The 27999-nt window shown below is 37.7% G+C and overlaps 1 protein-coding gene across 2 annotated transcripts; it reads right to left on the reverse strand.

Annotated features, from left to right (window-relative positions):
• Positions 1-1225: 1225 nt before the first annotated feature.
• On the reverse strand, positions 1226-27935 carry itm2bb (integral membrane protein 2Bb). 2 transcript variants are annotated; one of them, XM_055162107.1, is made up of 7 exons: positions 27681-27935; positions 9291-9422; positions 8951-9040; positions 7329-7478; positions 5746-5856; positions 4216-4366; positions 1226-3024 (listed from the first exon to the last, which is right to left on the reverse strand). In XM_055162107.1, exons 1-7 carry the CDS (start codon positions 27765-27767, stop codon positions 2936-2938), a joined length of 810 nt encoding a protein of 269 aa, XP_055018082.1. In that variant the 5' UTR covers positions 27768-27935; the 3' UTR covers positions 1226-2935. The 2 variants fall into 2 exon arrangements, with proteins under 2 accessions (XP_055018082.1, XP_055018119.1); XM_055162144.1 differs by having other exon boundaries at positions 8951-9019; positions 27681-27934.
• Positions 27936-27999: the final 64 nt, after the last annotated feature.

The following is a 27999-nucleotide window of genomic DNA, read 5'->3' on the forward strand; positions in this document are numbered from 1 at the left end:
CCAGTACCAGACACCACACAGAGAAGAGGTTAGAGCAGCAATACAAGGTTAACCTTTCAAGTGTGTGGAGCTGAGATCTTACTGCTTTTAACACGTTACTACAATTACAACTTAAACCTAGGCGAATAACAACTTAAGGTATTTAAGAAAAATATACTTAAAGATGTATTAATGTAGCTTCTCTGGTTGTTATTGCATTGCCTCAAATGCTCCAATGTATGGCATTCATCTTATCTAGTTTCCTTTTTTCCCTCCAGGCCCTTTACAGGCCCTTTCATAATGCTATAAATGAATTCTTGCAGTGAGAGGGGTCCCACTCCACAGATCTGGCCTGTAACTTTACCCGGTGGCGTCACACACAGGGGTCTCTACAGAAATGGTCATAACTCAATGCTGTGGAACATTCTTCACAAATGCAAAACATCTCCATGCAGATGCCCTTATAATTGCTAGCCTCATTTAAATGGAGGTCAAACACTGTGGGCGACATCACGCTCCATTAGTCCATGTCTTTATACAGTCTGTGGTTAAAACTAAAAAACTCTCATAATAATCAAATCTGGAGTGCACATGTAATCGCAGTCACTTATGTCACCAATTAAAAAACAAAAAAATGTGGTTAAGTCTACAACAAAAATACCTATTCAGTTTCTTCTGATAGTTACCTAGTTTGATAAGACTTAATAAGATTCATCAATATATCTTAAAACCTATGAAAACACTGTGAAGGGGAATTGAAACAGTCTATGTCCAAAATATATCCAAAATACTGATACTCTGCAGTGACATCACACAGGGCATACATGCATCTACACACAACTCTATTGGCAGAATGTTAGATATGGTGACAAAATGCACACATTTGCAAATACAGACAAAAAAGTTTTACGATTGTCTGAAAATTCAACACAAAAAAAAAAAAAACAACACAAAATGGATTTAAAACAACACATTTTCAGGAGCCTGTGAACAAAACCAGTATTTATAGTCCTGTTTAGGTGTTTGATTTTCAACAAAGAGGTGAGCGTGACCTGTTTAAGATCCAGCCACATCTTTCACGTCTTTCTGGTCAGACTGTGTTTAAAATAAAACTCATATTGAAGTGTAACTTGAGTGACAAAGCTTCAGACTGAGCAGTGCCTAGTTTGCATCCCACAGCCACAGAATGTTGATGACATCAGCTGTAAAGTATCGATTCAAACAGTATTAGAAAAAAACAGTCACATTTCCAGAAGTATTCCTCTCTTTATTGAGTAGATCTGTGCATATTTTAAAGAGATTATACACACAATTAGTTAAACAGACAAAGTTATTCAAAAATACACATTCAAAACACAATTCACAGAAAACCCTCAAAGACCATTTTATTCAAATATAAAACAGTTAAATTAAGTCTTTTTTTTTTTCAGACATAGAAAGTGTTGCAGTGTTAAAAGCTACAGCAGACAATAACAAAGTCCCTATAAAAGTTTTATCTTTGTAGAAAAAAGCAATTTCTAAGAAAATACATAGGTGCAATTATTTGATTACAATAATTTACTGTTTAACACACAGTCGAATATTTATAGCAAGTTATGGAGTGTCTTTAAAAGGACTTGAGTCTAAACCAGGTCCAACCCAGATCTAACCCAGGACTAAACCAGGACTAACCCAGGTCTGACCCAAAACTAAATCAGGTCTAACACAGGATTAGACCAGGACTAGAGTACATCTGCCAGACATGGACTACTGCATTTTGCCAGAGCAGGGTCACGTGTGAATGAAGCTAGAACTAATTTCTCTGCATTTTTGACCTGACAGTTTCCCGGGTAAATCACTCATGTGGTTTCACAAGTTATGAGCTTAGTTTCCTGGTTACGAGCTTGGTTTCCTGGTTGTGAGCTTGGTTTCCTTGGTTAAGAGCCTGGTTTCCTGGTTACAAGCCTGGATTTCCCTGGATTATGAGCTTGGTTTCCTAGTTATGAACCTGGTTTCCTTGGTTACACAACCTGGAGCATTTTGTACCTAGCAACTTTCTGGGATATATATGTGAATGGGACTTAATAACATAATTATTAGAATGTTTTACAGATGTATTTTCAAGTAGCTTTTTGAATCACTGTTTTGCTTATTTTGAAGCAACGCTTACTTGAGTAACATTTTTATATCTGCTTGACCAAAACTTATAAACTCAAGTCCTTAAAAAGACACTATGAAAATCCCCAGAAATCAAACAAACTCTCTGTAAAAATAAAGTGGAAAATACACTCTCCTCCCTCTCCTTTTCTCCAAACCAAACAAATTATCTTGTCTTTACACACTGCAAAAAATGAAAATCTGGACGAGTTAAAAATCACTTGAATTCAAAACAGAAATCTTAACTTTGATTTTTAAAAATTTAACTTTACTTGACTTGACTTTACTTGGACTATTTGACCTGTTTCACAACTATTTTGTTTCAGTACATCCAAGCTTAATTATTGCACTTTGTTGACAGATACATTTTTGTAATTTGGTATTAGTTAAAACATGATAATAGGATGGAAACAATTTCAAATGTTATACAAAATACTTACTCATTGAAACAGGACATATGGAAAAATTAAGGTATTAGTAATTATTAGTATGAAAAGTGCAAATTTAAAAAAATAATAATGTAATTTTGTAATAACATGAGCCAATAAGATGCCAACAGAGCTTTATTCCAGTTACAATTCTTTCTACGTCTTATTACAATGTTATTATTATGTAGTAAAGTAAAGTGCAGCCTGTCAGGTCATGAAAGAGTTAAACAATTAATATAAGCAACGGAATACGCTAGCTAAGTAAAAGCAATTGTATTATGACTTCAAGTTTCCGTATGTTAGATATTCATTTTTGCAGTGTAGAGAGACTGAGAAATGCAGGTGAGGTGTGAAAATGTGACAAACGCACGCAGGAGCCCGAGTTGCAAGGTTTAAACCTCACAAATCATCGTCTCCACCACAACGTTTTTCCCGAAATGGCGGATCTTGTGGCAGTTCAGGGCCTCACGTTTTTGTATTCCTGGAAAAGAAGAAAAAATCGTCCAGTTAACTTCATGAAAAAAAGAAGAGTAAAAGGCTAAATATACAAATTAACAACTCAAAATTTCAAACTCGATTTTAGTACAAAGGAATAGACTTGGTACTCAATACGGATTCTGATATCTCCATTTTGTAATTTTCAAGATTTAAACAGTGCTCTATGGAAGACAATTTGTTTCATCAGCTTTTGAATTTTAAATGCTGTTGAATTTCTCACTTTAATATTTTTTACTCTGAAAATACATGTTTGAATTATTTCTATTATGAATTTTTGTTTGCTGAAATTTTAAGCGTATATTTTCAGTGTATAAAATTCAATATATATATAAAAAAAAATCTCCTTTTAAATATTCAGCACAAATATTTTTAAGACTTCAAATTCAACAGTCAAAATTCAGAGTGTAAAATTTGCAGTGAAGAAAATTCACAGTAAAGCTCCAGATGCCAAGGCAGAAGCAATCAATCCAAAGTGATCCGATCTAACTTATTAAGAAACAGGAAATAGTGCAGTGACACGAGCTGATCGGTCAAAATTTACCTCATCAAAACCTCATCTCTTTAATTTCTTAAGTGTAAACCCCGCCCACAGATGAGAACAGCCAATAGGAAACGGCCTCTGTCCTCGATGCTCACATGATCGATTGCTTCTGCCTTGGCATCTTGGATCTTTGCTGCAAAATTTTTCACTGCGAATTTTACATTCTGAATTTTGACTGATGAATTTGAGGGCTAGAAAATATTGTTTATTTTGAATTGAAAGTAAACTTCAAATTTCAGCCACTAAAACTCTGAATAAAAATAATTCAAACATCTTTTTTCAGAATTAAAAAATTCAAAGTGAGAAATTCAGTCGTATTTAAAATTCAAAATCTGATGGAACAAATGATCTTTCATAGTGCTCCATGGGCGTATACTACTGTAGTCTATGTGCTCTTATACTTGTTCTGATACAGCTCAAGATCATCCTAAAGACATTCAGGAAAGATTCATTTTAGTCCTGTGGATGTGACCTATAAAATGAGTATAATATACATAGTTTCAATACTAGTTTCAGTATCTGATTTTCGACACTTTCGATACTTTTGACAACCCTAATCTCTCTTCAAACCTAAATTAGCGGCCACTATTAAGCAAAGGTACAACATATATGTGAGTGAAGCTTCATCGTTACCCAGGATCCTGTCTCGACGCTGCAGTCTGAAGGTCTCTTTGCCGCGGCACAGGTTGTAGATGAAGTAGCCGAGCTGGTTCACGTTCTCGATGCGTTCGGTCACCACCATCTCCTCATGCACCAGGTACGACTGAGGCAGGTACGTCCCGGCCTGAGGAACACACGCGAATCATGATAAGGTTCAACATTTGACATCACGCGAGAGTGGGTCCACGAAAACAAGACAAGATAAAATTTTTACATTATTTAGGCTATAATAAATACAGTGTGCAATTCAGTTCCCAATTTTACCATCACAATTTTTGATTTACTTTACTGAATATTTCTGCTGTCATTGCAGAACTGCTTTTTGGGACAACGCATTCTCAAAAAATTTAATTCGCTGGTGCTGTTTTTTCCAATCCAAGTGTAAAAACAAGAGGAAAAAATCTCATGAGATCATGTTTACTATGTGTGCACAATCTTGCCGAGATCTTGTCCCATTTTTAGCAAACACAAAAAACTCAAGAAAACACAAAATGGAATAAAACAATGCATTTTCAGGAGCCTGTGATCAATACAAGTGTTCATTGTCCTGTTTAGGAGTTTGATTTAGTAGATTTAGTTGATTTAGTTAACATCACAACCCCAGGGACTGTTGATGACATCAGCCGCAAAGCATCAGTAGGCCCCTGCTCTTCGTCTGAAATTATGATATCATCAATCCTATGATTTCCAGAACGTGAACCCACCTTAGGGCAAGGTTCAACGAAATGTTTTCATAAAAAAATTGTAATGAGTACAGGTTTAACACTCAACCTACAGCAATACTTAAAGTGCATATGACTTTCATGTGGTGTTCATGTATTTCTCATTCTGACTTGGTTTGGTGGGTGAGTAAATGAGATGACTATTTATGATAGTTTTACATTACTTAAGTGCCAGTTTATGGAAAGAGCTGACAAGAAGAGCACAAAACTACAGGAAGTGGTGAGTTCTAATCTGTCTCCTAATCTGTCATCAACACGGAAAGTTCCATACACAATGCAGACATTCTTCTGACAAATTAAACATTCATTTAACAAAATAAAGGTGTTGTCATTTATTTGTATTTGTCTAATTATAACTATTGTGCAATTTCTACTTAAAATTTTGTTTACATACAGTATGGTTGCTGGGTAAATTTGCTGGTTGGACATAGAAATTATTGTAATAAGATTATTTACTGGTCATAGTCGGCCCAGAAAGTCTCATAAAGTGTGAACTTTTATTGATACAAAGTTGTTCTGTAGTTTGGATTTGGATTTTATTTTAGTTTTAAGGAAATATATGCTGTTTTCAGTCTCTGCACTGGTATCGGTCAGTATCAGCAAATACATAAAGCTATAGTGTGGATCGGTGCAACCCTAGATAGAGCTAGACTCTCTTGAATGGATTAAATCCTAATGATATCACATTCAAGGTGCATTCAAACATGTGAATGAAACTCAACTTTACTTACTTAAACAGAATATTAAGACATTGCTTTGCACACATGTCTGTGTAAGTTACCTTGACGTTGACGAGCAGCTCCAGCAGGTCTCTGGGGGGCATCACGATGGAGGTGTTCAGGGGGATGACGTAGCACTTATTCAGGCTCAGGTCCAGGTAAGCGGTCAGCATCTGAGGGACAGACGAGCAGCTTTAATCACAGACAGACAGGCATGGTACAGTAACAAATAATGTTAAATTAATTTTTGATATAGAAGATATTGCAATCAATTATAATACTGAACTTACTAACAAAAAAGGTTCTGTGTCTTGATATAAACAAAAAAGAGCAAGGAAAAGGTTGTACTCAGAATATGAATACAGAAATACAGTACATGGTTATAGACTTCCTACTGAATTAAGCCCAGCCGACTTATTCAAAGGTTGTGCATTGTGCACTTGACATTAAATGACTCTGTTATTCAACATATTAAAATATGAATTTAAAAATATGTATTTAGTAAACTTTATGACCTATATGCTTGTATCATATTGTACTGTGGTCCTTGTATGGGGTACACATTGTATCGTGAGGAACTTACACAGATCGAAACATATGGACCAGCTCTCATATATTTTAAGTGCATATAGCAGGGTAGACTATTCATTTCAACAACATTGATATTTAAGATTTTACAAAAATATATAGCCAGTTTTTATTTTATTTATTTATTTTTTTGGTGAAGTTTATAATTTGTCTTCCTGGTTGAGCATGGGCAGCAGATATGATGTCAATAACTGTTACCTAGCAACTGTAATAACAACCTTAATGTCTGATACATATAGGGATGCATCAACTGGTATCACATATCAGCACTGACATTGAAAATTTTGATGGATTTGATATTGGTCCCAAGATATCAGTGAAGAAATTGTGTATTTGTGTGTTTTGACTGATGCCTGGCCCATACATCTTGTATTAGTGACCAAAGCAGTTCTGATAAATAACAGTCACGAAACACACTTAAGTCATATTTAACAATACACTCCTTGGTGCTCAAAGAAAATCAATTATATTTTCGGTCTCTGCCCTAGTATCGTCTGCTATCGGATATCAGCTTTAAGATTAAAGGCAAAGTATCGACATCAGCAGAGGAACAGAAAAAGTTGGATTGATGCATCTCTTGCCAAAACGTATGATTAGACTAAGAACATTTATTTTTTGTGCACTTTAAAGATGCACTATATAACTTTTCAGTTACATCATCTTCTTGTTTCTATGGAAGTATCTGTGCTTGGTCTGCTTGGAATGTTCCACAGTGTGACATTAAACAGCACTACCTTATATTTATTCAATAACAGGTGGTGATAAAGCTCAAAAATACCTAAAAAAACAGGCATTCTGACTGTGAGGGGGGTGCCACTCCATAGATCTGACCTGTAACTTGGCCTGGTTTGGTCTCCATAATGATAGAAAGGTTTAATACCGTACTGGAAAATATTTTAGACAAAGCAATTACTAAGTGTGGAGTGAATAAACAATGAACTGTAAAGCGCTTTGGGAGTATTAAAAGACACTATATAAATGCCATGATTAATTTTTAAAAATGCATCTTAAAACCTTTATATTGCTGTGTGTTGTGTGGTGTGTGATGTGTTCTGACCCTCTGGAAGTCGTGCACGATGTCGGCCGGGTCCCTGTCGTCAAACTCTGGCACTGGGACGTTGATGAGCTCCACTTGCTCCTCCTCCAGCACCTGGATCCTCTCCTCAAGCTGCTTCAAACTGAACGGAGCCTCCACTTCCACCTGCACCTGAAGCACACAGACAAAAGGTCAGAACAACACTGAGCTGCACAAAAGAGACAGCAGGTCCGACTGGGAGAAATGCTGAGAAAAGAGTCAAAACTCATTCACAAGAATCTATCATAAGAACTGTATAAGACTCTCCCTCTTTGTCCCCATGGAGATCAACTAGTGGCCGCTCCAGGTACTGCAGCTCTGGCCTAGAAAGACGTCTCCTATAGAGCACAATGCATTTTTTTGTGTTTTCAAACTGCTCATGCTGACAGACTGTCGAAATTTGTAAAAATCTCTATATTCTATCTTCTCTATTTTCGCAACATGACCTTTTAAAAAATTATATATCCTCAAAGCATCTAAAACAGGGATGTCAAACTCAAATTCACAGAGGCCAAAATTAAAAACTGGGACTAAGTCATGGGCCAAACTAAATATTTACAGAAAAAATTTCACCAACATCTGCATGTTTTCTCTTCTTTCAAGATATGTAATGTTAAACCTTTTCTCATTAAAATAAATGTTTAATAACAGTTTTGCTTAAACACTGAATCCAGAACAAGCAAAATATAAAATAATAACAAAATTTTAATTAAATAATGTCTCTATAGCGTATCTGTATATCGCGGGTCAAATTTGGCCCCCAGACCTGAGTATGACTAGTCTGATTCATCAGCAGGTTTCTCTTCGTAGAAACCGTCTAACCTCGCAGTGTTAGAATTCGTTCGCTCGACAGTAGGCAGGTACTTTTTATCATTTAACCAATCACTGCTATTTGGTAGTCATGTACGTAATGCGCCGCTAACAGGGCTATATTATGGTATATTAAGCTTTTCCCAAATCCCGTAGGAAGAAGGACAGTAACGTCTTTCCTCTTGCTGAAATTCACCAAACATTCTCTTTATTCTGTCTTAAAATCCTTGATCTCGGGAATTGTTGATAACACAGAATATATGGCTCTTCACTGATTGGCTGGTGCCTGAACTCACACTTCTGGGGTTTTTGTCAACCGTCTAGTTTATTCTGATTCCTGACCTAGTTGCTGGAGAGAAATGAAACTGAGCAGAGGTACTAGGTGGCGCCAGCCTGGCTAGAGTTTGACATGTCTGGTCTAAAAATTTGCCTAAAAGTCAGCCTAGTTCCACTCTCTCTTCTGATTGGTCAGAACTGATCATGTTTCTCTTGTCCCATTTGGCAGCACTGGACCAGTATTGATCAAAGATATTAAAAGTTAGCAGTCTGTCCTCTTGCATTTATCAGCTATAAGGAGGTGTTCTTACAGATATATGGCATGTGCGACAAATTACTCCCTGAGTCATGTGAAAGTAATGCAGTTTTATTTTTTGATCACAGGCCATTGCAAACAATAAGACATCTATCTTCGGCTTATCTTCATGATCTTTCCATGATTACACAGAACAAAGCAGAACATTTATGTTATTCTGAAGCTGTGTTTTTGGAGACAGTTTTAAGAGATATTGTGGTACCTCATCATCCTCGAGCATCATGAAGTCCTCCTCTCTGTAGTTCACTCCACACCAGAACACCTGGCCCTCCTGCAAGGAATCAGGAGATCCCTAAACACATAATACATTTCGGGCTTGTTTTCTGTTATACAAACATGTAATACAGAAGCTTTCAAGAAAACTCAAATGTCTACACACATTGCATTATTGGTTCACTTCTCACTCGATGGTGCTAAACCACATCCGCTTTTTGGCAGAATGCATATCTGCACCATCAGCTCCTCTGACCATAAAAAATGACTCACAACTACAACTACAACAACAACAACCATTACTACTACTACTACTACTTTATATTTACCTCAGTGATATAGTAGCGGTACAGGTAGGCTCCTCCCACCACGACTCCACTGAGCATGAGAGCCAAGCCCAGGCACATGCACCAGCACCAAGCCCTGGACTGATGTCTGATGGGAACGACGGCCTCTGCATCCTGCAACGCACACAGACACACAGAGAGTCAAGTCAAAAGTTTGGACACACTCACTTTATTTCCATGACTATTTACACTAAACGCAAGACTATGAATGAATGGGATGGAACTGTTCGAGAGAAGAACTCAGAGTAAATGTGAAGACTTTGTGTTTTAATCATGTGTGAATGAAACAAAACACAACTCAGGGTATATTTGATGAGGAGACGACATTATAACATATATCAGAAAACAGTGTCTTCAATGTTAGCTTGAATTGATTTTTGACCTTGCCGGCTCCCATACATTCCAATCCAATACACTTTATTTCTATAGCACATTTCAGAAACAGTTTCCAAAGTGCTGCACAAATACATAATAATAACAACAATAATAAAGTGCTAAAATAAACTACTAAAATAACCATACTAGTCTTAAAATAATAAAACCAGTAAAATAAAACAAGAGCAAAATCACAGAATAGCAATAAATAAATAAAACCAATAAAAATACATAAAAAAAAAAGTGAATGTATAAATTGTGTGAAGGTCCGGTCTCAGGACACTGTTGATGTGAATTGATTTGTGGCAATAAAAGTAAAAAAAAAAAAAAAAACATTAAACAAAAATATATATAAAACAAACACAGAGGACCACACAACTCACACAGTGTTAAAAGCCAGAGAATAAAAGTGGGTCTTAAGACGAGACTTAAAACTCTCCACTGTGGGGGCTGTTTGTACGTGGAGGGGAAGAGCGTTCCAGAGCTTAGGGCCGACCACAGAGAAGGCCCCGTCCCTTCTGGTTTTAAGTCTCGTCTTAGGCACCAAGAGCTGGAGCTGGCCCTCGGACCTCAGAGTGTGCGCGGGGGTATAAATTTGGATGAGGTCCGAGGCGTACTGTGGGGCCAGTCCATTCAAAGCTTTAAAAACAAACAATAAAATCTTAAAATCAATTCTAAAATGAACAGGAAGCTGGTGCAAAGACGCAAGGATTGGGGTAATGTGTTCTTCTCCATACTTTGAATCTGAACAACTGAAAAATGCTTTTATAGTTTGGTGCATTGACAATTTGTTGACACCATGTGATGCAAACATGTTTTTGTCCGTCCCAAGGTTGTTTGACGAATCCATGAATTTCTTGAATAGTCATTAGGGGTGTAACAATATCCAAGTTTCATGACACGATATCGTCACGGTATGAACCTCACAGTACGATATTTATTGCGATATCATGGGAAAGCTCACAATATGGTGGGGAGTCGATTAGGGATGTAACAATATCCAAATCTCTCAGTACGATATTTTCGGTATGATGTTTATTGCGATATTTTGTGGAGGCTAACAAAACTGTTAATATGCTCCTTTTTCCTCTTAAAATGCCTTGACAAAACTTGATCCAAAGAACTAAGACTTAAAAGTGTTAGAAGTGTTATTTCTTCTTGTAGTCTGCACTGAAATGGAGCAAAGGATCATGGTCTATGTAGTTCTCTGCACCATAACTCTTAATTTAAGCAAAGAGACTTGTAATTCGATATACTGTGATAGTCCACCATATTATTGTGAAAACTTTGACGATACGATATCACGATATTTCAGTTATTGTTACATCCTTAATAGTCATTTGACAAAACAGCTAATAACATTGTAAATATTAAGTGTGACTGACACCTTGCTGCTGCTGTTGTTTCTCTCTGGGTTTAAATGTGCATTGCTAAAGAGCTTTCTGGTACTGCTGCTGATGAAGTTTGATTTATTACCTCCGCCAAGGAGGTTATGTTTTTGCCGGCGTTTGTCTGTTTGTCTGTTTGTTTGTTTGTTTGTTTGTCTGTTAGAAACATAACTCAAAAAGTTATGGACCGATTTTGATGAAATTTTCAGGATTTGTTAGAAATGTGAAAAGGAAGAACTGATTTAATTTTGGAGGTGATCCGGAAGAAATCCTGGATTCTGGATTACTTTGAAATTTTAGTTTCACATTGTGGTAAATGGGACCAAAAATTTTGTTTCTCAATATCTCGGTTAATTATTGACCAAACCCCATGACATTTGACTCAGGGATGGACAATGGGATCCTCTTTCATATTCCAAATTGAAAGATACGAGACAAATACTTATGGAAAACACAATTAATATGAGGGGGACTGTAGTCCTTGGCGGAGGTCTGCGCTCTCTGAGTGCTTTTCTAGTTTCCAAATGCATTCACATCTTAACTCAATGGAACCAAAAATCAAAAATGCACCTTCGTATGCACCGACGTATGGTGTGTAGTAAACAAACAAACAAAAAACTCACAATAACTCTCTTGTTTTAGATTTATTTTTTTAAAATAGCTACCCTTTGCTTTGAACCCTGTTTGGCATTTTTGGCATGACCCAGCTGCGAAGTGAATACCATTTCAAGAGTCTTCATCATAAAGGCCAAGGGTTTACAGTGCTGTCAACAACGCAAAGGGTGGATACTTGCAGTTGGATTTGAATATAAAACATAGAATTTGCTTTTGAACAGAACATATTAAAAAAAGTGATTTAACTAGTTTTTCTTTCCTACACAATTCCACATATCTTGCTTCATATATTTCATGTCTTTTGTATGTATCTAAAATGTAGAGAGCAGTAAACAAAAAGAAAAAAAAAACATTGAATGAGAGGGTGTGTCCAAGCTTTTGACTGGTACTGTATGTTGAAGCTTGTTGCAGACTTGTTGATTAATATGCATGGCCCAAATTGAAATAAATCGATGAAATAATATACAATGTTAGGTGTCAAAATTTGGAGAAGAAACATCACAATATTAGAATTATTCATGATTGTTAACACCCGAACCAAACAGCAGTTAAAGAGTAACTGTAGATGGTTTTAGGAGGTTGAATTGACACATTTTTACTTGTAAATTTCTCACACGATAGAGGAAGTTTTGTGTCATTTCTGAAAACCACACCACAAACCACATTTTTCATGCCTTTTACAGTAAGCAAGAAGTACACATTTGCAGCGGTAACTGAACAAATACAAAACCTCTCATTGACTGGGAAGTAAGGGTGGACAATATGCAAGCTCCTGCCTGCTCCTGTCTCTTCCTCTTTGCTCTTCTTTGTTCCACTTTTCTGCTGTCTGCTCCTCTTTTCTGCTGTCTGCTCCTCTTTTCTGCTGTCTGCTCCTCTTTGCTCCTCTTTTCTCCTGTCTGCTCCCCTTTGCTCCTCTTTTCTGCTGTCTGCTCCTCTTTGCTCCTCTTCTCTCCTGTCTGCTCCTCTTTGCCCCTTTCTGCTCCTCTTTTCTGCTGTCTGCTTCTCCCTGCTCCTCTTTTCTGCTGTCTGCTCCTCTTTGCTCCTCTTTTCTCCTGTTTGCTCCCCTTTGCTCCTCTTTTCTGCTGTCTGCTCCTCCTTGCTCCTCTTCTCTCCTGTCTGCTCCTCTTTGCCCCTTTCTGCTCCTCTTTTCTCCTGTCTGCTCCTCTTTTCTGCTGTCTGCTTCTCCCTGCTCCTCTTTTCTGCTGTCTGCTCCTCTTTGCTCCTCTTTTCTCCTGTTTGCTCCCCTTTGCTCCTCTTTTCTGCTGTCTGCTCCTCCTTGCTCCTCTTTTCTCCTGTCTGCTCCTCTTTTCTCCTGTCTGCTCCTCTTTTCTGCTGTCTGCTTCTCCCTGCTCCTCTTTGCTGCTGTCTGCTCCCCTTTGCTCCTCCTTTCTCCTGTCTGCTCCTCTTCTCTCCTGTCTGCTCCTCTTCTCTCCTGTCTGCTCCTCTTCTCTCCTGTCTGCTCCTCTTTGCTCCTTTCTGCTCCTCTTTGCTCCTCTTTGCTTCTCTTTTCTCCTGTCTGCTTCTCTTTTCTCCTGTCTGCTCCCCTTTTCTGCTCTCTGCTCCTCTTTGCTCCTGTCTGCTCCTCTTTTCTGCTGTTTGCTCCCCTTTGCTCCTCCTTTCTCCTGTCTGCTCCTCTTTGCACGTGTCTGCTCCTCTTTGCACCTGCCTGCTCCTGTCTGCTCCTCTTTGCTCCTGCCTGCTCCTCTTTGCTCCTCTTTGATCCTGCCTGCTCCTGTCTGCTCCTCTTTGATCCTGCCTGCTCCTGTCTGCTCAGTTGACTCAGTGGTTTCCATTTGGGACAGAAATAGCCAAAGAGACTCCAGCAGCTGCACTTTAAACCCAGGGCTCTCCCCGGGTTCAGCTCTGAAGTCAGTACAGCCAAAGGTCATGAGAGAATGCAGGCCTGCAACAAGTGAATCCATTAATCACAAATAATCCAATATTGAAATTAGGGAGGAGTGATAAATCGGTACCAGTGTCGGCGCTGACCGATATGATACCGATTCTTTTAAGGGAAGCACACAAACAAACTGGTATATGTACTTCCTCATTCTCTGACTGCTCTTTGTAACAGCTTAACAGGAAAGAATGAAAATAGAATAGAGAGTTAGACATCTGCATCTAACAAATTATTTTACAAACCAGACAAACGCATTCTGTTTTCGATCAAAAACTTCACCCGGTGGTTTCACTTCTGGTTTATTTAGGTAACACTTTGTAAACATCTGATACTCACGGACTTTTGTGTGTTAAAACAAATTGATTAGTTGGAAAATAATCAGCAAAATAAGCTTTATTTGCAGCCTTAGTATAAAATATAATGTTTGTTGATGCAAAAATATCAAAATATCAGTATATTGTATTGTTTAATGTGATGATACAGTATTAATATCAGGAACTGCTGTATCGCTATATTGCCAAGAGTATTTTTTGGTATATTTTTCTAAATTATTTTGTTACAGAGCTACAGTTTTGCTGTTTGTTTAGTGAACGTAAACTTGTTTATGTGACCCACTTGACATTTTCACAGTTTTGATTATTAAAATCTCTGTGTTTCATATAAGCTTTGCACAAGAAGTGGTTGAACAAAGGCTTTTAGTTTCACAGTCATGATTTAGCCTTTACTTTTTATTGAACTGTATCGCATCGATTTGAAATATATTGTATCAATTCAAAAGTACAGTGTATCGAGTTATGTATCATATCGTGTATTGAGGTGTGTATCATATCATGGGTTATGCATCGAGGTATGTATCATATCGTGGGCTATGTATCGAGGTATGTATCATATCGTGGACTATATATCGAGTTATGTATCGTATCGTGGGCTATGTATTGAGTTATGTATCGTATCGTGGGCTATGTATCGAGTTATGTATCGTATCGTGGGCTATGTATTGCGTTATGTATCGTATTGTGGGCTACGTATCGAGGTATGTATCATAACATGGGCTACGTATCAAGGTATGTATCGTATCATGGGCTACGTATCGAGGTATGTATCGTATCGTGAGCTACATATCGTATCGTGGCCTATGTATCAAGTTAGGTATTGTATCGTGGGCTATGTATCGAGGTATGTATCATATCGTGGGCTGTGTATCGAGTTATGTATCCTATCATGGGCTATGTATCGAGGTGTGTATCGCATCATGGGTTATATATCGAGGTATGTATCATATCATGGGTTATATATCGAGGTATGTATCGTATCGTGGGCTATGTATCGAGGTGTGTATCGTATCGTGGGCTATGTATCGAGTTATGTATCCTATCATGGGCTATGTATCGAGGTGTGTATCGTATCGTGGGCTATGTATCGAGGTGTGTATCGTATCATGGGCTATGTATCGAGGTGTGTATCGTATCGTGGACTATGTATCGAGTTATGTATCCTATCGTGGGCTATGTATCGAGGTGTGTATCGTATTGTGGAGCATGTATCGAGTTATGTATCCTATCGTGGGCTATGTATTGAGGTGTGTAACGCAACATGGGTTATATATCGAGGTGTGTATCATATCGTGGGCTATGTATCGAGGTGTGTATTGTATCGTGGGCTATGTATCGAGGTGTGTATCGTATCGTGGGCTATGTATCGAGGTGTGTATCGTATCGTGGGCTATGTATCGAGGTGTGTATCATATCGTGGGCTATGTATCGAGGTGTGTATCGCATTGGCAACTTCTTAATGATAGCCAGACATATTGCTGATAATAACTACGAGTGAGCAATAAAATAAAAATCACAATTTTCATGGAATCAGTGAGATCACAATTTCGTTTGGATCATGACTCAAGTAGTTAGAATATAACAATAACAATACTGCTCAATATTGTTCAGTCTTTGTACAGAACTGGTTTAGAATGGCTCAGGTCCAAATATAGAACTGGATTTAAACTCATTAGTAGGGCTGGGACAAAATCTCGTGCTGCAAGATCTCAAGAGACAAAATTGCCAAAAGACCAAAAATTGTGCACACATACAAAAAATTATCTTGTGAGATTTTTTCCTCATGTTTTTACTTTTTGACTGAAAAACTAAAGTACTGACAAGTTAAAATTTTTGACAATGTGTAGTCCCAAAAAGCAGGGCAATATTAAATAAAGTAAATCAAAAATGGTGAGGCTAAAACTGGGAACTGAAATGCACAATATATTTATTAAAGCCTAAATACTGTCAAAATCTCCAGATCCAATCCCGTGTCTCGTCTCGTCTTGTGGAAATTGTATCTCGTCCCACCCCTACTGATTAGGGATGTAATCATGATAGGAATATTTTCACAATATGCATCTCATGGTACGATATTTATTGCGATGTTTTGTGGAGGCTCAGAATACTGTGAATGCGCTACTTTTTCCTCTTAAAATGTCTTGACAAGACTTACCCCAAAGAACTAACGTTTAAAAGTGCTTAGAACAGTCATTTCCTCATGTAGTCTGCATTGAAACTAGGGATGTAACAGTAACCTACATATAATGATATTGTATCGTCAGAGTTCTCACAATAATATCGTGGACCATCACAATATATCGAATTACAAGTCTTTCTGCTTAAATTAAGAGTTATGGTGCAGCTATAGCTAAAAAAAAGACAGAGGGAACTACATAGACCATGATCCTTTGCTCCATTTCAGTGCAGACTAGAAATAACAGTTCTAAGCACTTTTAAGCGTTTATTTTTTTATTTTTTTTATTAAGTCTTGTCAAGGTATTTTAAGAGGAAAAAGTAGCATATTAACAGTTTTGTAAATATCGTACTGTGAGGTTCATACTGTGACGATATCATATCATGAGTTTTGGATATCATTACACCCCTAAATGAAACGGAGCAAAGGTTGGTTTCTGTTTGTTTAGCTATTGCTGAACCATAACTATTCATTTAAGTGAAGAGTCTTGTAATTTGATATATTGTGATGACCCTCGATATTACTGTGAGACATCTGACGATACGAAATCACACTATTTCGTTTATTGTTACATCCCTAAACTTGATTCTTTATCGACTTCTCGTTCAGTACATGACAGACGAAACTCTTTTTTCAGGGTCAACATTTACCGTGGGTGCTTTTTCTTTGTGCTAGTGGGGAACTTCTGGTTATTTTTCTACACTATGACTAAATTTGAGCAGTCAAAGATTGAATTTAAAACATCTATAACCCATTATCTACTAGTAAAGTGTTACAATTTCTGCTCTTTCTTGATTGCAGCTCATGTACTGGTTGAATTGGTTAGCGTGACAGGCTTAGTTTAGACTTGATTCTTGATTTGTGTATTTAAACCTTTTATAATTTGTTGATTTTGTTTCGGTGCAGATGTTATAAAATGCGTCTTGTGGTGTGATTTTCCTGTTTCACAACAAACTCTGGGTTCGTCCCAGACAAGACTCGACAGGCAGAAGGGACGGCGTTTGGTAACTCAGCGCTCTTAACATCTGTGACACAAGAGGCAAAAATGTGAAAATACTAAACAGGAAGAGGTGCAACAATAGGGCACACATGGTACTTTGACATGGCCAGAAAAAATAGAATTATCAGATAACCCCTTGTATATTTTTGTTGTGTGTCGTACAAAAGAAAAGTGATCACCACAAATAGAGATAGACCAATATATCGGCCCAATATTTGGAATTTTGTGTATTGGCTATCAACTGTAACTCTCCAACACAAGCCGATAGTTTGTTTTGGTCGATTTGCTGCACAAATACACACAAACTATTTTAACACTTTAATATGACATAACTGCACTGAATGTGATACACAGTTTTCTTAAAAAATGGCTTGGGGGGAGTTGGTAGTAAATTTCAATGAGATAACTTAAATAAATAATAAATTTACAGTATATATGAGCCCAAAAATATCAGCAGACCTTATTGGCCATCTTGCTCTGGATTCTAAACTATCAGTGATGGCATCGGCCATGGAAAAAAAATGTACTGGCCAATCTCTAATCAAAAAGTCCCGGTGACATGTGTCAGTGAATCAATGGATTTTAGAGTATCTGCTGTATTTAAAAAAAACACCCTGAAGTACCCTGAATTTTAAAATACCTCTTCAATCCTTCGTGTTTGTCTTTGCTACATGAGTTTACCTGTTGCCTTGTCAAAACATGCAACCCGATGATCTGAAATCAGATAATAATCAGATTTCTGGAGAGCAGGTAAACATAAAAGAGCTGCACCAAGATAAACAAAAGTTTATCATTGAAATACTTATCGCCTATTTAATTAAGATGAACTGGTTATATGAGCCTGGAGAAGAGGCTTTAGGACAGGGCTGTCAAACTCATTTTCACCAAGGGCCACATTTAGATCATGTTTGTCATCAAAGGGCCAGTTGTAAAGTTAAGACTTCAACTGTAACTGTAACTGTAAAAGTCTGTATTTGATTTTTCATTTCATATTTATTCATTTTGTATATTTTTATGTTTTTTACCTTTTTATTATTTACTGGTATTCTTGCTCTTATTTGATTTTTACTAGTTTTATTGTCTTAATGAGGACAAGTAGACTTAAGTAGAGCTTTATATTTCTATTGGATATGTTTTATCTGTATTGTGCAGCACTTGGGAAACTGTTTTGTTTATGAGATGTGCTATAGAAATAAAGTGGATTTGATTTGATTTAAAGGTTTAAGTTAAAACATTCACATTACTCCTTCATTACTCCTCCATTTTTGGGGAAATTTGATGAGTTTTCTTGGCCTCTCTGTTTGGCGAGATGCCAACTCAGTTCAAGAATCACAAGCGAATGACACGCGAAATCTAGAACTGTTGTGACTGACTCACTATTAGATATGAATTTGTCCTCTAGATTTCACAAATCCTTAAGTGTTGCTGGGTTAAACCTGCATTTGACCCATCCTTCAGTAGAGCTGGGTATCATTAAGGAGTTGCCGATATGATACGTAGGCCACGATACGATACATATCTCGATACAGTGAGCTGTCAGTTCGATACGATATATTTCAAATCAATCCAATACGGTTCTATATAACATAAAGGCTAAATCATGGGTGTGATACTAAAAGTCTTTGTTAAGGCACTTCTTGTGCAAAGTTCATATGAAACACACCCATTTTAATCATCAAAACAGTGAAAACGTCAAATGTGTCACATAAATGAGTTTCCTTCCTCTAAACAAGCAACAAAACTGTAGCTGTAATAAAATTATTTTGTGAAATATATCGATACAGCAGCCCACGATATTAATACTCTATCATCACATTAAACTAAATGATATATTGATATTTTGAAATTTTTGCACACCCCTATCCTTCAGTGTCTCTAGTCTTGGTCAGGACTACCTTAGCTGGGGGATTTGACTTGTTGTGCATGTTTTGGGGTGACTCCCAGCATGTTTTTGGATAAATTTTTTCAGATGGAGAGTTTATAAAAGCAACGGTGTGACTTTAGAGCAGTGATTCTCGTGTTCCTGGTGTGATGGTGTCTCCTCTGTCCTCTCTGCTTCACTCTGAGCTCATTCAAATCAGTGTCAGCTCAAAGAACGCCTTGTTCACTCAGGCCTGGACCTCTGCAGTGACTTCACGCTGGAGGGCTTCTACATGTATATCTATTAGGGATGGCATTCGCTGAAATTTTCTTAATCGATCGTCGGAAGAATTAACGAACGATTATCGATTAATCATTAACATTTTTATATTAAAATGATCATTATTATTATTACTATCTGCACTACTAATCTGCATAAATAAATTCAACTTAACGACATATAAACCGTAACGACTCTAGAGCCACATCAATCCGTTTGACATTATAATATGTTTAATTCAGTTTTGCACAACTCTCACAGAAACAAAACTTAAAACCGCATCGCTAATTTGCATAAACTCAGTGAAGATAAAACTACATTAAAAGACATGATTCATGTGAATACAGGTTAGTGTGACCATATTTGCCTTTGTCAAAACCAGGACACCGTACGGGGGGAGGGAGGTGGGGACTCGTCATCGACATTGCGAGACTCTCACATAGTAAAACTTTTTCCCACTGGACACCGAAACATATGTTCCTGCTTTGTAGACTGTGCACAAGGACTCCCACTTTCCCGAACGCAACAGAAAGCGTGGAATTTCTTGTACAAGTCATTGTTAAATACACATTTGTGCTTCGGCACGTCGCAGACTGACCGACTGTTTGTGTTTGCTCGCTCCTTCTGATGCAGAGAGCTACATGTACGGACCCCTGTTTGGTCACGCTACACACAGCAACCTACATTCGGTTTGTCGATTAAAATTAACGTAATAGATGAAATTCTTAATGATCAATTATCGATTAATCATGCCCATCCCTAATATCTATAGCAGAATGTTCAGCAATTACCATGGTGACAGTGCACACATTAGCGGACACTGGCAAAAAAGTTTTAAAATTGTCTGAAAAGTCAAGACAAAATACAAAATGTGATCAATATGAGTGTTCATGGTCCTGATTAGGTTGATTTTCAACAAAAAGAGAGAGTGACTAACTGAAAAAGTGTTTGCTAATACTAGATAGTTTGTGACTGTGATGTTTGTTTATCATCTCACCTATCAGAGCTACAGCTAAATCAGCTCTTGGTGGTCAGGTAATGTTCAAACAAAGCTTAAGCTCAGATTAAAGTCTAAACTGCAAAGCTTCAGACACAGTAGTGCCTCCAGTAAGCTTCACTTGTAAATGTTATTTTGAAGATATGCAAAATGTAAATATCAAGTGCATCATTTATAATAAAAAGAAATGCGGCAAAAATAGCATTTACAATACAAAATATATAAATATATATGTAAAATAAGATAAAACTCCATGCAGTGATGTTTCAGCACTTGTGAGGGTGGTTTTATAGTGGTTTTCTGATTATGACAACACTAACTACAGATTACAGAGCTATAATAAAATATTAAATGATGTTGAAATTGACCAATCAAATACTAAACTGGATCCAGGACTAGACCAAGACTAGTCCAGGACTAACTGTTGGACTACAGGCTTTTGTGTGAGTCATGGTCTAGAACGGATCCTGTTACAGTTTCTGTGGAGACCAAAACCGATCCGTGTCCAAGATCCAGTTTCATCCTAACAAAACAAACAAGACACTGGACCAAGACTAAACCAGGACTAAGCCAAGACTAAGCCAAGACTAGACTAAAACTAGACCGGGACTGAACTGTGACTGAACCAGGATTAAATCAGGATTGAACGAGCACTAAAACAAGACCAAATCAGAACTAAACCAGGATGAAACTAGGATTTAATATTAGCACTTTGTCCGAAATGTGCTAAAAAGTGCTTTATTTTATCTGTATGCAGTATATGATTCTTCTGTACATGTCCCCAATCCTTTTTTTATGTTCTTCTAGATATGATCAGGAGCGTGTTTGAGTCAGTCACATATTTTCCACTGCACTGAGTTTGAACAATTGAAATAAATGATCTTCCGTGATACAGGTCTTATGTAACTTGAGAAAAAAAAAACCTTAGAGTTAAAGTGTAACTGTCAGATTTCAGATTTGTTGACCTGGTTTATGGTTCATATCTTTGAAATTACTGGGCCTATCCACATAAAACAAAAACTGGCACAAAGTCCAACGTCTTCTCTGTGAGTATAAATAAACAAAAGTGAAATCATTTTTTTGCAACAGCTTCAGAAATTGGTGCCATTATTCAACCCAAGACGTGATCGCTGTCGGTTCAAAGAACTTTAAACCGTCAGATTCATATGACGTTTGTGGAGCCGATCCCAAACAAATAATGAGAAGGAGAAATGTTTGTGGATCTTGGGTATTTCTTGTAAAAAGCCCCTAAGGCCCCTGTTCTCCATCTGAAAGTATGGCATCATCAAATAAAATAAGAAAAAAACACTCAAACTAAAACTGAAACTGGTCTAAAAACTGACCCCTCTTCTCTGTATAACATGAACCAGGACTGAACCAGGACTAAACAAGAATTAGAGCCAGGACTGAGCCAGGACTGAACCAGGACTCAAACTAAAACCAAAACATGTCTAAAAACGGCCCTTTCTTTTCTGTATAACATGAACCAGGACTGAACCAGGACTCAAAATAAAACTGAAACTGGTCTAAAAACTGACCCCTCTTCTCTGTATAACATGAACCAGGACTGAACCAGGACTGAGCCAGGACTGAACCAGGACTGAACCAGGACTGAACCAGGACTAAACTAGAATTAGAACCATGACTGAACCAGGACTAAACTAGGACTAAAACAGAAGTAGAACTAGGACTAAACCAGGACTGAACCAGGACTGAACCAGCACTGAACCAGGACTGAACGAGAATTAGAACCAGGACTGAACCAGGACTAAACAAGAATTAGAACCAGGAGTGAACCAGAATTAAAACTAGGACTGAACCAGGACTGAACCAAGACTAAACTAGAATTATAACCAGGACTGAACCAGAACTAAACTAGGACTAAAACAGAATTAGAACTAGGACTAAACCAGGACTGAACCTGGACTAAACCAGAATTAGAACTAGGACTGAACCAGGACTGAACCAGGACTAAACAAGAATTAGAACCAGGACTGAACCAGGACTAAACAAGAATTAGAACCAGGACTAAACAAGAATTAGAACCAGGAGTGAACCAGAATTAAAACTAGGACTGAACCAGGACTAAACCAGGACTAAACCAGGACTAAACCAGGACTAAACCAGGACTAAACCAGGACTTAACAAGAATTAGAACCAGGACTGAACCAGGACTGAACCAGGACTGAGTGGGCCGATCACTATAAATACTATGTCCACTCATCCTTCAATATATGACAGCAACAATATATTTGGGTCTCAGTTTTTGTTGTGTGTACATTTTCTTGATACAAGTTGGAGATTTGGGGTATTTTAACATTTGAGCTGTAAAAGTTTGAATATGTGACTTCTTTGGTTAATTCTTGCTCCATTCTGTTATTCATTTGTTGCAGCTCAGCCTTTAAATGATCTCGTGTACTTGTAAAATGGTTTACTGGGATTACCCTGTTTTCTTGTTATTGTGTCAGTGGCATAAAATGGTTTCAGTATTGTTTATGGCAGCTCCTCTCTACAGCAATATATCATCTACGAAATGGGTTATCCTGACAGGCCTAGAACTGAGCAAGGACTAAACTAGGACTAAACCAGGAGTGAACCAGGACTGAATCAGGACTAAACCAAAAATAAACCATGACTGTACGAGAACTGAACCGACTGATCCAGCACTAGACCAGAATTGAACCAAGACTGATCCAGCACACAACCAGGACTAAACCAGAACTAAACCAGGACTGAACCAGGACTGAACCAGGACTGAACCAGGACTGAACCAGAACTGAACCAGAACTGAACCAGAACTGAACCAGCACCAAACCAAGACTAAACCAGAACTAAACCATGACTATAAGAGAACTGAACCGACTGATCCAGCACTAAACCAGGACTGAACCAGAACCAAACCAGGACTAAACCAGCACTAAATCAGGACTAAACCAGCACTAAACCAGGACTGAACCAGGATTAAACCAGAACCAAACCAGGACTAAACCAGCACTGAACCAGAACCAAACCAGGACTAAACCAGCACTGAACCAGCACTAAACCAGGACTAAACCAGGACTGAAACAGGACTGAACCAGGACTGAACCAGCACTAAACCAAAACTAAACCATGACTATAAGAGAACCGAAACAAGACTGATCCAGCACTAAACCAGGACTGAACCAGGATTAAACCAGAACCAAACCAGTACTAAACCAGCACTGAACCAGGACTAAACCAGGACTGAACCAGCACTAAACAAGGACTGAACCAGGACTGAACCAGAACTGAACCAGCACTAAACCAAGACTAAACCAGGACTATACCAGAACTGAAGCAGAACTGAAGCAGGACTGAACCAGGACAAAACCAGGACTAAACCAGGACTAAACCAGGACTGAACCATCACTAAAAAAGCACTAAACCAGAACTAAACCAGGACTGAACTATCACTAAAGAAGGACTAAAGCAAAACTAAACCAGGACTAAACTTAGTATCAACATTTAAGTATTGTAAAACTAGAGATCCACTGATCCAGCTTTTCTCAGCTCTGATACCGATTTCTATACCAGAGCTTTAAATATCTGCCAATACCCGATATCGACCGATACCAAAGCAGAGACTGAAAAGAGCATTTATGTCCTTAAAACAAAAATAAAACTGATCCAAATGTGTTACAGTATGTGGCTGTTACGTATCTCTCAAGTAACTACAGGACATCTTTGTATACATAAAAGTTCAAACACATTTGGTAGCCGATATCCGATCCCACAAACATCCAGTATTGAATCAGTGAATCCCTGGAAAACACTATTAATTTCAGCACATAAACCACTCAAACTGGCCCTCAAAACTGAAACCAAAAGTGATTCAAAAAGTGCCCCCCCTTCTCTGATACCATTGTGTTATCAGAGCAATTTTGCGTCTGTCCTGTTTACCGTAGAGCACACAGACACATGGAAATCCCCCTCACACATATTTGATTAAAACATACATGATAAAAACTCAGCTGTTGATAGAACCGAAAGCAAAAATCCAGATGTTTCCCATGTATTTGAGCAAGACTTGTCTCGCCCCAGTACAGATACATTGCATAAGCATCTCTTGAGGTCAAAATAAGTCCGCAGTGTACTGTCTGTGTCTAATTAAAATGTTTCATTGTTGTAGTTTTAGTCACAGCGAAACTCTTCTCTGGTCTGAAAGTGGTGCAAAGAGCTTATAAACTCATCATGGTGAATAACTGGGATGCTTGACAGATACATAGTAAAAGGCATAGAAGGCTCTTAGGATCAAAATGAGAGCGTTGTGGACTATCTGCTTCTAATTATTGTATTTAAGTGTTTTTATTGTCCGTGAATCAGTCTCGCACCAGTCACTATGGTCTCTGAAAGTTGTGAAAAGCTCTTTGAAACTTATTGTGTTAAATAATTAGGATGCTCTGAATGCGTAAGGTACCATATTTTTCCGACTACAAGTGGCACTTTTTTCATGGTTTGGGTGTTTCCTGCGACTTACACTCCGGTGCCACTTATATATTAAAATTTTCAGACTGACAGCCACGAGAGGCTCTAGGCTTGTGTGTCAGTATCTGCTGCTACTATCTCCTCCTGTACCACTGTCACTTCACACTCTTCTGCGCATGTCTCCTGTATAAAAAAACATTGTCTCGCTGCAAATAGTGAAATCTGGAGCCGAAAACGGTAATGGAGCAGCAGAAAGAAAGTTTGGAGTGAGCGAGAAACTTGTGAGGGAATGGCAGAAAGCGGGGATGGAGAACACAGCTTCACGGCAACCGGGCAGGTGCGCCATGCAACTTTCCTGGAAGTCACTGGATGAATCGACAAAGCCTGAACTTCAATGACAACTGAAATCATCCTGTCGGGATTCAGTTATAACAGGAACTGATGCTGAGTCTGTCGACAGCTACGCAGAAGAGGAAGCGGTGCTCCATTTACATCATGGATCTATGGTTTATCTCCGGAGGTCGCGCAGAAATGACACCAAGGATGAATTCAATGGATTTAGTGATCTGGAGTGAGATCCTGAATTTGGTAAACTTATGGTCTGTTTATGCTATAATTATCTGAATAACTCTTAATATCTTACGTTAACATATTAACTCCTATTCAGTCTGTTGTTCTCTGTTCTGTTGTTATTAGTATATCTTGCCTTTCAAGATGAAATGTTGGTTCCTGGTCTCTGATTTTATAAAATACATTTCCCCCAAAAATGCAACTTATATATGTTTTTTTTCTTCTTCATTGCACATTTTTTGGCTTGTGCGACTTATACTCCGGAGCAACTTATAGTCTGAAAAATATGGTACGTGAGCAATAACTTTGGACCACTCCAAGGAATGTTCCGCAGTGTATCTGTCTCCATAAATACACCCTCAGGTTACATGTCAAATCTGCGATGCATATTTTTTCGCAGTATCTTTGGGTAACACTAAAACTACCCATAAGTATCAGGCTATGTTTAATTCCGTACTGTGGAACATTCAAGACAAACCAGTCAAATTTCCACAACCACTAGAAAAGTTACACAATGTACCTTGAAGTGTTTAACCAAAGCCTTGTATCTTCTTTAGTGGATTGTATGGGCAGAGCGTTTTGTCTCCGTCAGAGCAAAGCCACAGCTGTTGATTAACTTCATGTTGTTTAAACTTTGAGGATATGAACCGGGACAGGCCACTTCCTGCGCTTCCTCTCAACAGAACACACTGCACACGACACAAACAGAGGCCTAAAGCAGAACTCATGAGCTGATTTTGAAACCGTCTAAAGAAACAGTCTTTTTATTATCATTGTGGTATTGGAATCAGTGTGGAGCCTATTCCTTAATACTGAAATAGAGATTGAAATTGTGGTTTCATGAGCCGTGACATTAGGTTTTAATAATTTGTCTTAAAAAACATCCTGTGTTTGTACTGTTCAATTATGTGCTGTAAATAACTGACAGGTTCATAATAAGAGATTTCAAGGAATTTAGACACAGTATGTAACTCTCTGGAGTTGACACTTCTCCTGCATGATTCCATAGTAACAGAAACTTAAAACTGTACTTTTCCATGGAGACAGATACGTTTTATGCCGTTTTATACTGTATTAAAAAAAAGGAGCAACATTTCCATTGAAACAGGCAGGAGGAGGCCAGAGCTGAGTCAGGTTTGTGGAGATGCAAGCCTGCTCACAGGAAGGAAGGACACCTGATTTCAATGCAATAAAAATAAAACCAAAATACTACTACTACTACTACTACTACTACTACTACTACTACTACTACTAATAATAATAATAATGATGATGATGATAAAGATGGTAACTAAGACATCGTTCTGCAAATATAATTAGCTAAAAAAGATGTATGGCTTTGGCTAAACACTTAAAGCTACATTGTGTAACTTTTCTGGTGGCGGTGCGACTCCATGGACACGTGATTAATTTGCCTTGAAAATTCCACAGTAAGGCATTAAACAAATCCATCTAGTATTTACCTTTCTGTGTGTGAGTGTTTTTTAGTTTCGTTTATAAAGAGAAGTTTAGAAGAGAAGTAAAAGCAGAAAATGTACCAAAATAAGAACAACTGTATCAAAAACAAATATGACTCAAGTAGAAGTGAAAAGTTACTAGTAATTCATTAAAATACTTACAAATAATAGTAATAGTACACATCAGACATGAAAAATACACACGTTCTGATCGGAGTATACCAAGGGCAAAATGTGCACATGCTGTAAATGGATTCATTATATTTTCACATAAATTACATCTAATTTGATCCAACCTTACGAAATATTATCACGTTATAATGTTTAAATTTTAATTATAATTTCGTTCTAAAAGGACTTTGCCTGCGCAGATACCACCCTCCATATTATCTATTCCGCAACAGTGACGCACTTTACACTTGACAAACACCACACAAGGAGATTAAACAATGACGAATAAAGAGATTACACAAATAACAGCAAAGTAAAGCAAATATATTACAATAAATAAGCTTACACGTATACATTTATGTGTACTTTAACCTTTTGCAGTGTTGTCATGAGATAAACCAGAGCAGATACGTGCATGTGACTTTTGTTTCTCTATAAACATTTAGTTAAATCCAATGCAATCGTTGTGCAATTATGTATTAATTAAAACCGTAAATGTTAATTAAATAGTTGTAAGGCCTTATCAGCTTGTGTCATGGTAAAAAAAAAAAGTGCTTTGATACACGCCCGAAACAGGAATTGCGACTATCAAACACAAACCAGCATTGGCTTTGCATAAAAGGCGTGCAAAAGCGCTGAAATAAACACATTTATCGTACGGAAACATAGTTAAATCGGTAATAAAAGAGTAACTGTGAGTTTAAGCATTGAAATAGCATTAAAAGCATGTCAATCGCGTCTGTTTTGACTCGTAAAACACCGCTTTTATCTAGTTGGCCATGTTTTTTTCTGGCTAACTACTTACTTTGTCCTCGTCCTCTGGTATCAGACTTTCTGCGTCCTTCTTTGCGTCTTTTTGAGCCAACGCTGAGTTAAACGATACTTTGACCATCCTGGAAATAAGGGAAACACGAAGCCCAAATAGTAGAAAAAAACTGTTAAATCCCGGGAAACTGTGAAAACGTGTAAGGAATTCGCTTCGAAGTCAGGAATACGGCCGAAACAGTGGTCAGGCGGAGAAAAAAAAACTACAAACATGCACACTTCCGGATTTCACAACAAAACTACAAAGGATTAAGCCATAATTTCCGGTATCCTAAAAATAAAATAATCCTTGGGAAAAA

Source organism: Boleophthalmus pectinirostris, unplaced genomic scaffold (assembly GCF_026225935.1).
Source record: "Boleophthalmus pectinirostris isolate CB_2022bp ecotype Guang Dong unplaced genomic scaffold, ASM2622593v1 HiC_scaffold_1, whole genome shotgun sequence".
Lineage (NCBI taxonomy): Eukaryota > Metazoa > Chordata > Actinopteri > Gobiiformes > Gobiidae > Boleophthalmus > Boleophthalmus pectinirostris.

What these genes read in the sequence shown, in the direction of transcription:
- itm2bb (XM_055162107.1), bottom strand. Translation starts at nt 27,767, where the DNA reads ATGGTCAAAGTATCGTTTAACTCAGCGTTGGCTCAAAAAGACGCAAAG. An exon ending in TCGTGCACGACTTCCAGAGG is followed by an intron (nt 5,857 to 7,328) that starts GTCAGAACACAT and finishes TCTGTCCCTCAG; the next exon opens with ATGCTGACCGCTTACCTGGA. An exon ending in AGCTGCTCGTCAACGTCAAG is followed by an intron (nt 4,367 to 5,745) that starts GTAACTTACACA and finishes TGTGTTCCTCAG; the next exon opens with GCCGGGACGTACCTGCCTCA.